The 15,213-nt window shown below is 46.1% G+C and overlaps 1 protein-coding gene across 3 annotated transcripts in view; it reads right to left on the minus strand.

The window, feature by feature from the left end:
* LOC143357347 (uncharacterized) overlaps positions 1-13,438 on the minus strand; it is a 322,767-nt gene extending 309,329 nt beyond the window's left edge. For all 3 annotated transcript variants that reach the window (XM_076793761.1, XM_076793762.1, XM_076793760.1), the window contains exon 1: positions 12,346-13,438. In XM_076793761.1, coding sequence (XP_076649876.1) covers positions 12,346-12,385 — 40 coding nt within the window. In that variant the 5' untranslated portion in view covers positions 12,386-13,438. The remainder of the gene's footprint in view (positions 1-12,345) is intronic.
* Positions 13,439-15,213: the final 1,775 nt, after the last annotated feature.

A 15,213-nucleotide genomic window follows, 5' to 3' on the forward strand; every position in this document is an offset into this window, starting at 1 on the left:
TCGTGGAAGCTTCCCGATCGCGAGACACCGGGGAAGGTCAGGAACTTTGGCCAACTTGCGACAGGAAAAAAAAAGGTGGTGGACCTTTGACCTTTTGCTGTGATACAGTGGGACGAAAGACTGCGATTGATCTCGCTAGGCGAGTGCTTGGGCATCGACTGTTTTTAGAAATTTAATCAAACAGAAATACAGGATGTGCCAGGAAGGGTGGTAGAATCCATGTGTGCAGAAATTAGTAAAAAAAGGCGAATAATATTTTTTCGGTGGACGCTTCGTTTCGGAGAAAATTGAGTTTGAAAGTTTAACTGGTTTGCGGGTCATGGCGTTCACACGAAGTAGAATTGGTTGGCCATGATCAGACGCGTGAGCTGATACCTATTCAACGCGAATCGAACTGTCGAACTGAATTTTCGTTCGCTCTGTTATTCGTTTTTTTACTTATTTTTGCATCTTGAGTTCCACTTTGTATATCACTAGAAAAATTGTGCAGGATGTTCTACAACAGGTGATCGAATATTTAATTTCTTCATGAGGTTTCTTTGTAGAATTTATAGTATTGCAATAAATTTTGTGAAGTGAAAAAGTCGTCCTTCCATCGGTCAATAGGTCAGCCTCAGTTTGTCCGATTCTAATGGTTCAGTTCTAAAGTAGTACCGGCGTATTTACATGGTTCGCTATCCAACTCCGTTTACGCTGCACTTTTAAATCACTTTTACGAGCGCCGGTGGTTCCAGAGCATCCTAAACTCGGCCTGCGATCGAGCATCAAGGTCAGGGATCCGTAAAAAAAGATAATGGAGGTTTTGCAGGCGGTTTTACGGGGCGTCGTTACAATCGCCGTTACGGGATACTAAACCGTCGATTCCAGGGATGGCTGCCATTGCGTAATACGGTTTGTCATTGTGACGACCTTGAGCTTCTTCCATTTTCCCTCCGTACTGTTTTCCATCGCACCAACCTGGTCTCGTCATAAAATTCGCAAGCTAATCGCGAGCGTCGTTTCGAAGAAAAGTTCTGAAGATTATGAACCTTACAGATTAGTTTTGCGTTTACGGTTGCGGGGGAGGGGATGAAAGGCGAACGAAGGTCAAACGAAGGCCTTGAGGATTCGCACGTCCAGCGTCCTTCGAAAATAGAGTACGCTCCGATCGACGTTCCTATCGATGTTTGCTTTTGTCTAGCAAGGGTAGCAGGTGCGGGGGCGTTCGTTGGAAGGGAGCAACAGGAAGAGGAGCGACGCAGGGTTCTCGGTTCACTGGTATCGTAAATGAAACGGAGACCTCGGGGACGAGGTGGATATACACCGTTGGCGATCCGTTTATTTTTACAGCAATGCCAGGGTGAATGCTCCGCGGAATGTTTAGCTTCGGCACAGATCTTGCGCGCGTACACGCGGCCGCACCACCAATCCGCCCGTGTGGCTATCGGCGGCCACCTACGTCCCACTAACTAGATACATGATTCATAATCACGAGATACACATTTTAATAGTTGTCACGCTTCAGCATAACAGTCCTGCTTGGGCATTTCTCAACATCTGCTCGAGCGATCTCTCATCCGACTCTGCCAGTCCATCCTCTACCTAAAATAGAATGACTCGATCTTTGCTATGAGAAACTAGCCTAATTTCTTCTTCGAAATTAAATACTTCTTTAGTGTCTTTAATGACCGAGTAGTTTCATGTTTAAAATGTATTAGCGAAATCTTGGGAAATGTAACCTTGAGATGACCTTCATATCGTCCATGTTTATTTTCTTTCCTTTGAATTTAAATTGACAAACCTAACCCTTGTATTTATTAAGGAATTAATTAGTGTACCCCAACGCTGTCACGTTCGACGTTCCAGGAACAATAGAAAGCAAGTCCCATTGATGACAATACAGGCCGGCGACAGCGACAGTCCAGATAAAGCGAGGGGAAAAAATGTCGGAAAAAAAGCCGAAGAAGAAAGAGAGGAGTTCACTATATTTACGCGTAAGCGGGGCTGACTCTGCTGAGGTTGTCGGTCCATTAGCGATGTTTTGCGCGAGCAAAGTGCGTGCGAGCACAGCTGTTACCACGTAAACCATGCGCACGGCTGCCAAGAGCAACAGGAGATCGGTCGGCCGTGCGCGCGAGAGGGGTGCGTCGAACACAGAGAGAAAGAGAGGGAAAGAGAGAGAGAGAGAAAGAGAGAGTCAAGGGGGGAAAAAGAAAAGGGGGAAAGATGGCGAGATTATCTTCGATCTCGTTCGATAAAGGCGCCTATCGTCGCGCCGCCGTCCCACCGCCACCTGTCCCGCCGATCGTCAACAACTCTCTCTTCTCCTCGATCCTCTCTCGCACTCTTGATCTTTGTCGTTCGCCACGGGTCGCTTGATTGAAGCTGGATAAATTTATGGGGGATTGTTTCTCCGCGAACACCGTGTTCCCTGCCCGGCTTGTCGAAAGATCCACTAACTTTTCGACGCTTCGCTTTCGCCCACTCTGACCAGGAGACTCCCTTGGGACCTTCGGGACCTTCTACGAAGAGCGTAGAGAATCACTAATTACCTAGTACGTATCGATACGTTAATCGTATCCTGTTTGGTGCTTCGTTCTCGGAACAAAATGAATTAAATTAAATTTTTTCTTTGATGTCGAGCAATTGAAGCAGTAGAACTGTACGCGCGCACGTCGACGAAATTGTTAATAATATGTTCAGTTAAACGTAAATTGTCCGAGACTTTCAATGTATCGTCGGTACACGCCTGAACACGGCCTCGAGACATCACCCGCTAGAATCAATAAGGAAAACATACACGGCGAATTACATAATCGCTGTGGATACGATCGACCCTAACAGAAATCAATTTCCGCGAGGATCAATATTTACAGAATTTTCGGAGCAGATCCTCTTACGTGACTCACTCGGAACCACACGGTGCACAGACTAACGGAACCAGGTATCGCATTCCCGGTTCGACAGACATGTTAATGAACGTACAAGAAGTATGGCACCACTTGCCAAAAGTTTGGAATAAACTGCCAATTCCAGTGAGGAATTATTTACAAAGTTGCAAAGTGATCTTGCCCATTCGATCGGCTACAGTATAGCGATGATTGCTCAGATATCGAGAGAAATGCTAGAGATAAATTCGAAGATCCTGCGACTTCCGGAACAGGAAGACAGGAGCCCGTAGCGCCTTCCAGCGGCCATAAATAAGCCTAATCGCCGGGGTCGAAAATAGAGAGCTACGCGCGTCACGTTTCTCTTTCTTCTTCCGTCCGTCTGCGGTCCCTTATCGTCCCGTCGCGAGAAAAAACAACGTCGCCGACGTCCGACGTCGCCATTAACGAATAACCCACCCCCGGCGACGTCGATGGAAGCGAAAACGAAGAAAAGGAACGTGAGGAAGATTACGCGACGGCGTTCGCGCCGAAAAGACGAATCCTAGAAAAGACGAAGGCTTTACGAGATTTCGCCTCGGCCAGACACACGATGCATCACGATTCTATTTTTACGGGGAATCTATTAATACGCACCATGCATTTCCCTGTTTGACGATTATACATCGTCCGCGTAACATTCGGGAGCTAAGAATACCGGCCTGTCGTCAACCATTCAGTCCCCGGGATGAATAAAGAACCGAGCTGCGCCGCGCTCCGCCGTTCGTGGTTTTCGCGGCTATTGCTGGCGCATTTCGGTTGGTTAAGGATTAGTCATTGAGACGTTCGATTATCATTCTAAAATTGAACGCACGGACCTTGACTGTAGGCACCCTATGCCGCGTGCAACACGCGGAAATCTTGGACCGCGTCGCGTCGCGGCGCGCTATGCGCTTCAGCCGGAATCCTGGCATCCTTTCTTTCTAATAATCCCTGGGAGCTTCCATTTTGTTATTTACTAATTTTTCATTTCAGCTGAGATTTTAGCATTGCAACCTGTTACGTTCTTTTTTTTTTTTTTAATTACAGTGGATTCTTCAGGATGTTCCCGGAAGGTTCTATTTTGTTATTTGTCAATTTGAGAATTCAACCAAAATTCCTAAGGAACCATGCAAAGCACTATACCTCCAAAGAAAAATCTAAAAAAATAAGAGGAAAGACACCTGGCATGAAAATTCTGATCGCAAGTGGCCATAATTTCTGACGAACAGAATTCTCCGCGGAGTTCCAGGGCCGTCGCGAGATTCGGGGGTGGCAACGGGGTCGTTCGGATTCCAGGGAGTAAATTTTTGCCACGATCGAATAAATTCTCCGGTGCTACTGATCGAGCATAAAGATCGCCGGTGGCCGGGTCCAATAATAAACCGGGCCGTATCGTTGGCGAATAAAAGAGAGATGGTTCCGGCAGCGTGTCGGGGGAGGGGGAGGCTCGGAAAAAGCCAGACGCGATCGTCCGGAGGTGTGCACGTAATCACGGCGACGTAACTCGTGTACGAGGTGTAACGTAAGAGAACGCGGTGAACACGCAACACGTACGTGCCGGCGTCCACGCACACGAATGCCCGCCGAAAGGAATCCGAAGGTGTGAGGGTGTCGCCGTTTGGAAACCGGCCAGCGAGCGGAAAGCACCGGGAATACGAGGGAGAACCGACTCTGCCCACGCATCCCGCATACCGTCCCGATAAATAATCGAACTAGGCGTCGCTAGAGACGACCGATGCCAAATCCGAGTCCAGATTGTCCTGCGAAGGTCGTGCCTTGCGAGGGTGGCTTTCTAGATAAGGTACTATCATTAGATCCTGGTCAGAATTACCAATTTCTGTAATTATTTACAGATTTTAGGTGAGACGATATTCACCCTCCGCCGGTATTACGTGTCGATTCAATTTCTTCCTTCGAATTTTTATTGTGAAATTAATTAAAAGCTTCACTAAACTTATAAATTAGAGAATTCGATAAGTATCTCAGAATTTTTACAAATTTTTTGCAGCTTGGAATAATTAAAATTTGGGCCCGGGAATAAAAGACCAGTAGAGGGTGGTTTTCTTGCGAGGAGTCTTCAGCTTGAGAGAGAGCAGATATTTGTCCCATTTTTGTTTCCAGAAATTTGCAGATTTTAGGTAGAAGATAGGTCCCTTAGGTAGTAGGTCTCTTGCGTCTAAGGGTAGCTGTCTGGGGGTTTGTTTTCTGAGGGTCAATTTAGTGCCCAACCGTAGCAAACCGATATTCGTAGGATCAATCGCACCGGTAAATAAATTAATTGGTTTGTTGGTAAAGTTCAGAGTGCCAACCCTCATCGAGAAATGTCGCCGGTCGGTCTTCTGGAACGGCATAAAGCCGGCGGGTTGCCGTGAAGCTCACGGTTACCAAACCGCACACGTGCACGCGTTACGCGGTTCCCCAAATCGTCGGAGCATGTTTGCACAGCATACATTGTACAAGGATTGCATTACCAGGTACGTTTAGTTCCCTGTCATCCCGGGCGATCAAGACGAAGTCTATACGACGATCCTTGGACAGGATGGCGTTAAAAGTGATTCGTAGGCTCTCGCGAATGGCTCGTAAACGCGGAGTCTACCAGCTGTCGATTGGAAACAAGTCTAAATATAATCCTGGCTAGCCTCGAGGTGATACATTCTCGCGATCTGGACAATGGAGGTATGCTCACCTCTCAGAACCTCAAACCGAGTCCCGAGATATTTTTCTAACGCCTTGGACAATCCCCAACCAGTTGCCAAAACCTTGTCAATTAGTGGTCAGAGAAACGACCAGCTCGATTATTTAACGAAGTCGTAAAAAGGAGTTAAAATAGCAAAAATTGTACGAGAAAATTGCCGGTAAGTAAAAAATTCTTTTAATTTTTCTATTATTCTTATTTGCAGAATAAGATACATTTTCCAGTTCCAGAAGATTGCCAACAGATTCCCAACGCAACCACCCTAATCTCCAGCCTAAAGAGTGGCCTCCATCGTTCGGCGATGGTTCCAGGAGCCGCTAAATCAAAAATTTCGACGGTCTCGTGAAAGCTAGAGCGCAGAAGACGCTTTTAGATCGAAATTTATGGAAGAACCGGGAGCACGGTGTCCCTCGATCGCGATTGTCATCGCCCACGCCGCTGGATCCTCCAACGATCGCAACCTTGAGGAATATCGGCACAGACAAATATAACGACAGGAATAATACTGGTCGTTGCGTAACGGGCCGGAATAAAAAAGCCGGAGATAAAGACGGGCCAATGGGCGAGCGATATTTCACTGTCCATCGGCGGAACGATCCTCTTTGAAGAAGACCCGCGCGATCTCATAAAAATGAGAAGGTTCCGAATGGCGCGGCGTTTCTCGAGCTGATCGGGAATCGCGAGGAACATCTGGCGATGACGTTCTTCGAGTTTCCCAACTGTTCCAGAGCTGTTCCAGAGATGTTCAACCTGCTGATCATGAGAGCCAGCTACCCCGAAGAGAATCATGCCACCGAGAACGCACAAAGTTCAGTCTAATCGTCGCTGCAGACGAAAACATTAAGTGTTTTAAAGTATTCTGCTAGATATAAGTGTTTCTCTCGTTTGCCATCTTCATTAGACGTTTTAATATCGCAATCCACGAGCTGCCAAGTTAATACAAAGCAGGGTCTTCAACCTCTTTTGTTCCAATTTAATTTCTGACGGAGACGAGAGGCTTCATCGCGGATTTTCTAAATGAAAAATCGTAGAAACTTCAAAGCCGCAGACAACGACGTGAAAAGAAGACCGAATCGAGCGAGGCTGTCAATTAACTCGTAACAGGCTGTTTATTGGAAGGGCACTCACCCCCAGCGCCCAGTCCCCGGGCTGATTAATGAACAAAGTAATTAAAAGGGGCGGACGTTCGTTAACGACAAGGTTCTCGAAGGATGAGGGAACAGATTCCTCGTAATCATCGGGCCGTCCCTGGGCCATACATCACCGTCTGGTTGTCGGTGTACAATGGATTCGAAATTCCGAATCCATTCTGGTGTAACCAGACCGTGAACATTCACGTAACTTCACAAATAACCATTCGAGGCGCGAGCATGTCGACTCTTAATTCGTTTACTCCTAATCAGTCCCTACATTCAGTGAGAAAATTCTCAATTACGCTTTATTGAGAGGAGATTGAAGAGATATTGATTAGGCTTGTGGAACCGTAAAATCGCACATTAGCTCATAAAAAAAAGGTTAGAGAAGGAAATTTTTCGTCCACCATGGTTCTAGGCCTATGCCGGAGTCATTTCTGACCCACGCCGATATTTCACTACAGTGTCCTTTCGATATAAGACGATAGCTCGGGACCGGCTTTCGTCGTATTTCGGATGAAGAAGAAAAACAGGGGATAGTAGTTTTCTTATTTCGAAATAAAAAGCGCCCTCTTATGTCGGAATAAAATTGTACGTATTGACAGTCACTCGAGTTTATCCCCGCTGCTACGGGTCACAAGTGACTCCGGCATAGTATACGGAGGGCTAAAGCTGATCGGCTCCGGGGAGCCTCTCCCATAATTCCTACCGAATTAATCCGCTAAACATGACATCGACGGATGTAAGGGTTCTTATTTCTTCTGTCAGATGTTCCATCTTCCGCGGTAAAAAAAAAAACTTTGATCGATCCTCGTTGCTATACCGTGGGATCAATGCGGCTGGTAATGCGCGCGAGCGCGTCGAACACAACAAAATACGAAGCTCGTTGAGCGTCCAATAAATTTCCCATCTCGTTTGTGGCCAGATAAAAGCCTGAATGGAAAGTAATAAGTTGTCAATTAATTCTAACCACTGGATGAGAGGGACTCGGAAGAAAAATCGGACATGCATAGGCTTCCGCGGTCCACTCATTAAATTTTATTAGCCCTGCGATTGCCTAACGGTGTCTCGATCATTATCGAACCTCGTCTAATAGCTACACGGCGGAACTCTATGCGTTTATAGCGTATACAAATCCGTAAAAAATCGGGGATTTAATAAAAAATTTAATACGGTCTAGGCAACGAGAGGCAACGAACGCAGAATTTCATTCAATCCTATACTCTTCGCGGTGCGATCGAGATAAATTCTTTATAGATCAGCACGATCTTAATTCTATTGGAGATTGCTCTACATGATTATAATACATCCCTATACGAAATAAAAATTATCTGGTGGGGTTACAAGAAACAGGACTCGCACAGAAATTTATTGTTTGTCCTCAGAATTTTTCAGAAAATGGAAAGATCCATTTTTCTAATTTAATTTTTCCTTTGGTGCCGCGTGAAAGTTTCGTTTATTTTTGTCATAACCGGGTAAAATTCGCCGTCTTCGTTTAGTATTCAGCAAGGTTGTGCCAAATGAGACGGACTTCATTCGTCACTCGCGAATCCAGACTTTCCGGTGTTCTTCTCTTGGAGACAATTGTCTTCTGATAAACAAGACGAATGCAGACACGGTTGCCGCGGTTCTAGGCAAGACTTTTATTTCGGCACGGCTACCGCGGATGAATGCACGGTGCTCAATGGCTGCTTTTGTTCGTCGTCGACGTCCGCAACGCGGAAGAGCGCCATTAGTGCTACATATTCCTCGAGTTTAATTTTGAAGCGCGACGAGGGAGGAAAAGTGGAAGTGCCGCGAATGAAACTGTAACGGGCACCTCGAGCAACCATCGCCGAAGTCTCGCAATTTCATTTGCGGAGAAAACGCAAACCTAACATTTAAAAATACTCATTACAACCTCTCATCGAATCGTACAAAACCCAAATCATTCAGTGTTACTTCTTCCAATAACAATAAGTAATACAGTATCAATCTTAATTCTTAACTCGAACCGCCCCCTAAAAAATCATTTTTTCTGCCCTCAGTGAACGAGTCAAAATTTTGCAAAAAATTGACGAAATAGAAGAATCGTGTGGCTACTATTTGCTTTTTGAATCATGCGAATATCTCGTACATTCGTCGAGAAAAACTGTTACAAAGTTAGGGGTTTCCACCCTCGCCTCTCTTTCACAAGACGAACAATTTTAAATTACTGAAAGTAATATGTTAGAAATTATAAAAATAGCGTCCAGAAATATTCGCCGAAAAATTCGCAGGCAATTGCAATCGGAAATTTCCGTGGCACTATAGAGTTTTTTCCGCGAGAGAAGAAATCTGAGGAATATCGTGGAATATTTGCGGGAAGATTGGTGGACGCGGCGTCCGTTTATTTGAATTTCTTTCCGGTCCGATCCCCTATGCAAACATCGAAGCGCTCGAGAATGGTAACGATCACTTCGTGTATTGGCCTACTTTTTTCTTCATCATCATCTTCTTCTTCTTTTTCTTGATCTTGTTCGCCGACGATCGTGCTCGGCCGATCGTTTTGTAGCCATATCTCTTTTTGTTTCTCGAAACGTCGAACCGGACTCCGACCAGATGGCCGCGATTAAAAAAAGGATTTCGCTATGCCGCGCCCGTTTCTTACGTTTCTTATGTCTGCATCGGGAACTCTTAAACAAAACTTATAAACACCCGGCCCGCTAGATCCGCGTGTTTTCTGCAAACATTCGCGAGACAGATCCGTTCGCGATCTACCGCGAAACGTACACGGCACATCGAGTTTTGAAACATTTTGGCGTGTATCATAAAAATTTCATCATTAATCCGGTATGGTTTGAATATCGCAGAATATCAGATTTTCTGCATACCAAAATATTGGTGCCTCTGTATTAACGTATTTCAATTTTGTTCTATTTTACGTTCACCTGCGCAAAAAATATTCCAGTTTTTTAAATTGGTCAGATTTGCATTTGTAATTCGTTGACTCTATAGATTCCTACGCGATTCAAGTTTCTGAGCATTAATTGCGGAAAACACAGGTCACAGAAAAATTTATTATCTCGCCGAGTGAACTTGTTGGACGAAGAAGGGTGATTAAGGATGTTCGTTAAAATTCTTAGCAGACGGGAAAAAAGAAAATCATTGTCGGCAGAAATCCCTTTCATTCTATTTCCTCCCTTCAGTCAATATTTTTTCTATCGGTAGAACACGAAAAGCGTAATACATTGGTCCACCGACGACTCCAATCAAGAAATCCAAGATTAGATCTAATAGGTTACGGGAAATGGATTGAAACATTTGTTTTCAAAGAAAATACGGACACTGACTCACGGAAGTATTCGTGGGGGCTAGTAGTTGGCATCAAACGATCGATATTCTTTTTTAGAACGCCCAACTGAAAATCCGCTCTGACAGAAACGCGCTACCAATACATGCTAATTACGTTCTCGGTCCGACCTTCAATGGAAAAATACGAAAAAATACTAAAATCGATATCCATTGTATCGAAATGGAAAATACTGTGCTGTTTTAACTTCATTTCTCGTCAATTTTAAAAAGATCCATTCAATTTCTAGTTTAATCAATTCTTATTCAAAACCTCAATTAAGAAGAGGAATTTAAAACAATAAAAGTGAAATTCAGCTGCAATATTTATTTTTTCCTATGGAAGCATAGGCTTCCAGAAAATTCATTCTGTGCAGTAAAAACAGAAGATCGATTATATAAATATTTCTTGTAGCTTACAATGTACAATTATTGTGACGTTTTTATAAATGAAAGAGAAGGTCACTCGATTGAGTTGATCAACTTTGAGGAGGCTCGCGTCAAATTCCTAGGAGAAGAATTTCGCGAATCCGTGTTAGAGGCGCAAACAAAAGGTTGTTCGAGCGATTACGCGTGTTCATTGGTCTCGTGGAGGAACGGGGAATCCAATTACGACCATACCGACTTCGTCCGGGCCGATGAATAAACGTATTGTCGAGTGACGGATGGCAGAGGGGCGAGGCGCGACGGTGACGGAAAGAAGGCATGAATCCAGGTGGATAAGGGGCGCCTCTATTCGCAGATAAGAGGGTGAATAACCGGGGATAAAAATACTGTCGGTGTGGAGCGCGAGAGACGAAAGAAGGAGGAAGAACAGAGAGAAAGAGAGACAGAGACGCAGAGAGGAGAACCTGCTAGTTGGACGTGGTTGCCATCCGATCGGAATGCGCTATGCGCACTCGCCTTGGTCTGCCTCAAGCCTGGTCCAAGTGTCCGGCCACAGCCGCGGAATAAATGACCCACAGATAAAATGGCCTCCTATTCGTCCCTAATTAACGCTCTCGCGACCAGTCGCCTCCCTGCGCTGCTAACACCCGTCTCCGACTCCACTGGAGTCACCCTCGTTAAGGGTAAATCAACCGAAGATAATTGTTCTCAATCCTTAACCCGTTTTTCTGCCGTTCTTCGCATTTTCTTGAGGAACCACCATCTTTTGTCGCACTCAAACTGCGAATTTTTATGCGTTCACCAGTAATTGACGGAAATTGCGTAGGGGGTGGAAACAGCCCTCGAAGTTGGAGTTGAAATTGACATTTCCGTACTTTGTTGAGCAAAGCAATGCGACGAAATTGCTGTACTTATTTTTAACGAATTATCGAAAAATGTACGTTGTATAAGAATATTTTTGCATGACTTAGGAACAGAGATGAATTTACAACTGTGATATTAATTGTAGAAAAGTAATTTTGCAACCTCTGCCGCAAACGTTTTGGGAATTGTAAATTGCTCGGACACCGGGTTTAAAAGTTTTTCTATGTCGAGAGAAATGTGCTTTTCTGAATGTTCGTATTCGAAAACAGTGGCAATTTCGAGCTGACGAGACCTTGACTTTATGACAAATCACAAAAACCTTCGAGAATATTTCGCACCGCGTTGGAAATGATTCAACTGGCTACCATCCACTTTTTGTCTGGACAAACCCTTGAAAAGCGACCGCAGAAAGGATTGATATAAAGGATCGTCGTCATGAAGTATTAAAGTCCGCGAATTACAAACGCACATTAGCTCGCTCGCAGTGAGTTGTCAAGTATGTACCCATTTTATGGAAGAATGCTGAAAATAGCAGCTCCAATGAACATTTCGAGCAATGTGCTATGTCACGTGTGAAGTAGCCACACTTGAACCAAAAATAAGTTTATTGCATACCTTACTTTAAGCGAAAATACGTTCCCTGACATTTCGCTACCATCTCGAAAAGATACTCTATTAGCCCAGCATATTCAATTTTGAATAAAACTCATTTCTCCAAACGTACAACCCTACAAACTCCTAAAATTTGGTTAAACATCATCTGGTTCACAAAACACCATGCAAAGCGGACAAAATGGTATCAATCGGGTAGACCGGCACAGGATCGCATCAAACTCGACAAACCTGTCACACCGATCAAACAAACTCCTCGGAGAGAAGTGCTGCACGTGGCGCAAAACGGCATCGAACTGCTGCAATGGGTGAGGGTGTTAATAATCGGCTATAGCGAGAAAACCAGGCGAAAACTTTATTAAATCGTGTTAGTGGGGACAAGCGTCCTCGATCCTCGATCACACAAGATCGGAGAACGGTGATCGCGGGGATGATCCAAACGTTGTGCGTGTCGTACCGTCACAGTGTTTACAGCGCTTTGCCCTCGGCTCAGGCATTCTGCGGTGACCTCGTGACCTCACCGATATTCCATCGTCGGTCCCTGCACTGTACACACTACCAACACACAGATAGACACGGTTCACGCGCGCACGCAGCCACGCACGTGCACTCCTCTAGGGGGTAGCTGCGCGACGAGCAACAGACCGACGAAGACGACAGCTTTGGCCCGAGAGGGGGCCACCCCGAGAGAAATCGTCCTCTTCAGGGACTTCCTCGTCCTCCTCTTCCTCCTCTTCTCGTTCACGCGGCCGCAGTCGGAGCCACTGTTTCGTCGACAGACACATCGGCAGATCCGCGAACCTCGACGAACTGTCACTGGACCGGCATCACTCGACCGGGAGGTTTCTCGAGCGAACGATCCAGAGGATCACTGCCCGGCTCGATCATCGCCGCACCACACCCCTGGATCGCGGCGATCGACGATCCGACGGAGGATCGATCGACTCACCAGCCGGACATGGTGGTTCAGCTCTTCGAGGTCTGGGAAGCGGATATGGCTAAGTTGGTCACTGGGTCAGTGGACTTATGGTCTTGGATTTGGAAGGTCCATAGTCGGATGTTGAAGAGATAAGGAATTCTTGAGGGTAATAGTTCAGAGGGTGTTCACTTGGTCACTGGGTCACTTGGTTTATGTTCTTGGTTTGAGAAGGTCCATAGTTGCCTTTTGGGTCCCCTTTTTATGAGGATGATGATGAGTGATAGCTCAGAAGAGATTGTTCTGTGTCACTGGGTCACTTTGGTTTATGTTCTCGGTATGTGAAGGTTCATGGAAAAGCTTGGTTTGGTGGTAGTACGTTGCACTTGGTCACTGGGTCACTTTGATTTAGGTTCTTAATTTATCAGATTCGTAGTTGACGAGTTGGAACTAACTAGGGCTGATCTCGTGATCATAAGTTTCTTTCTTCGCTAGCTTCCTCGAGTCCAGGTCCTCGATCCTTGTAGACTCGCACAGTTTCGTCTCGAGGAGTTTTCCTGATGGGAATATTTGGAATCTAACTAGGGCTAATCTTATGAAAATAAGTTCATTTGTTATCAGAAAACTCGAGTGTAGATCCACAGTCTGACCTCAATGTCCTTTTCTGACGACCATATCGTTGATTTATAGCTAACAAGGCTGACCATTCGTCACTAAGTCTTTCGATTCGAATTCCTCGATCTATCTAAATTCGCGGTCTAATCTTGATGTCCTCTTCTGATAGAAATATTGATGATTTCCAGCTAACACGGGCTGATTAAGAAATTCCACTTGTCACCGGATATCTTCCAAGTTTAATAAGATCTTCCCAGCGAATCTAAGTCGACGGTTAAATTTTCCTTTTGTGACGCTGGAAATTTGTTCTGGGGGCTAAAGTTGATTGTGCAAGCAGTATACTATTGCCAAGTGTTCCGGAGTGCAATTGGACTTAAGTGTAAATCCTCAGCCTACGCGTGTCCCGTCATTCAATCTTGAGTTTCTTTTATCACGAGAATATCAATGCGTTAAAGGCTGAACAGATTTGATCCAGGTAGCATGCTATTCTTTCAGTTCACTCGAAAACTAGGTCACTACAGTCTAAGTCCTTAGCCTACGAAGGTCCATAGCGTACGAGAATTCTAATGGTCCGCAGTCTGTGAGCATTTATGTGCAACGTCGAGAGAGATAGAGACACCGAGGAGCCTTCCGGTTCCGGCTAGGCTTAACTCTACAGGGAATGCAACGTTCTCTCGCTGCAGGAATGATACGTTCGTTCACCGAGAACAACAAGCTTTCTACCGACAAATGCGCCCGTTCATTTATCTCGCCATGTTGCTTGGCACATCTGTCTCCTCGTCCTCTACATTTTCATCGACGGGCTCTCCGAACAGTCCTCTAACGAACTGTCCTAAGATTAATTAACGATCACCATGGACCCGACAGCGTTGACTTTGCTCCGCTGTCCTTAATATTCCTCCTCCTCCATTTGGTTCTGAATCATCCTCAGACCATCGTCTCGTTAATCAAACTCGACCACGAGCATCTGCGCAATCTTCCTCGTCCGATCCTTCACTGTTCTTCGGTTTACATAGAACCCTTCGACGTTCACGCGATTGTGTTCACAGAGTCGGGATTCTCATCAGAGTCAAGCCCAGAAGAACTGAATCTTCAGCACTACGAACGGTGAATACAATCTTTAACAACTCGAGCAGGTTTCTTGGATCCAACGATCCCCTATCCACGATCTAGTGGCCCGAGCAGCGTCAGCTGGGCCTCGTTCTTCAAGTTCTCCGCGCGAGGTCCGTCGAAGAGTACAATCCTCGACAACCTCCGCGCAAAGAGACAATCTCCAAGCGGCGAAACAACCTCCAAGTGTCGATGTGCACGATGGCTCAAGGCCTTCCTAAGTTCCTCGGGGTCCAAGGAGGACTGTGGTCCTTCCCAAGGTCGTCGATCGCGAGTACGGTTGCTCGACACCGATTCGGATGCGCGACGAAGAGCGAAGAGGACGCGGAACGCAGAGAAAGAGAGAGAGAGAGACCTCGCGGGGGTGCAACGTTTGGGGATCGTTCAGCGATCTCGTACGAGGACGCTGCGGGTCTGTTCACATCGCGAGGTGGAGGGCGTCTAGGTCGGCGCAGCGCCTCGCAGCCATGTCGCACACGCACTGACGGACGCTCGACGCCGGGACGCCGTCTTCGGCTGGACTCGGTCCACCCTCTCGGCAAGCGTCGGGACGCCTCTGGCGCCCAGCCAGAGACCGTGCTGTCTCGACGGAACGCCGCCACGCGGCGCTCCCGATTCGAACGGATCCGACGGACCCGTCGAGGCAACGATTCCGCTCTTCAATCCTCGTGAACCAGTCTTCAA

This window comes from Halictus rubicundus, chromosome 9, assembly GCF_050948215.1.
Source record: "Halictus rubicundus isolate RS-2024b chromosome 9, iyHalRubi1_principal, whole genome shotgun sequence".
In the NCBI taxonomy this organism is placed as follows: Eukaryota; Metazoa; Arthropoda; class Insecta; order Hymenoptera; family Halictidae; genus Halictus; species Halictus rubicundus.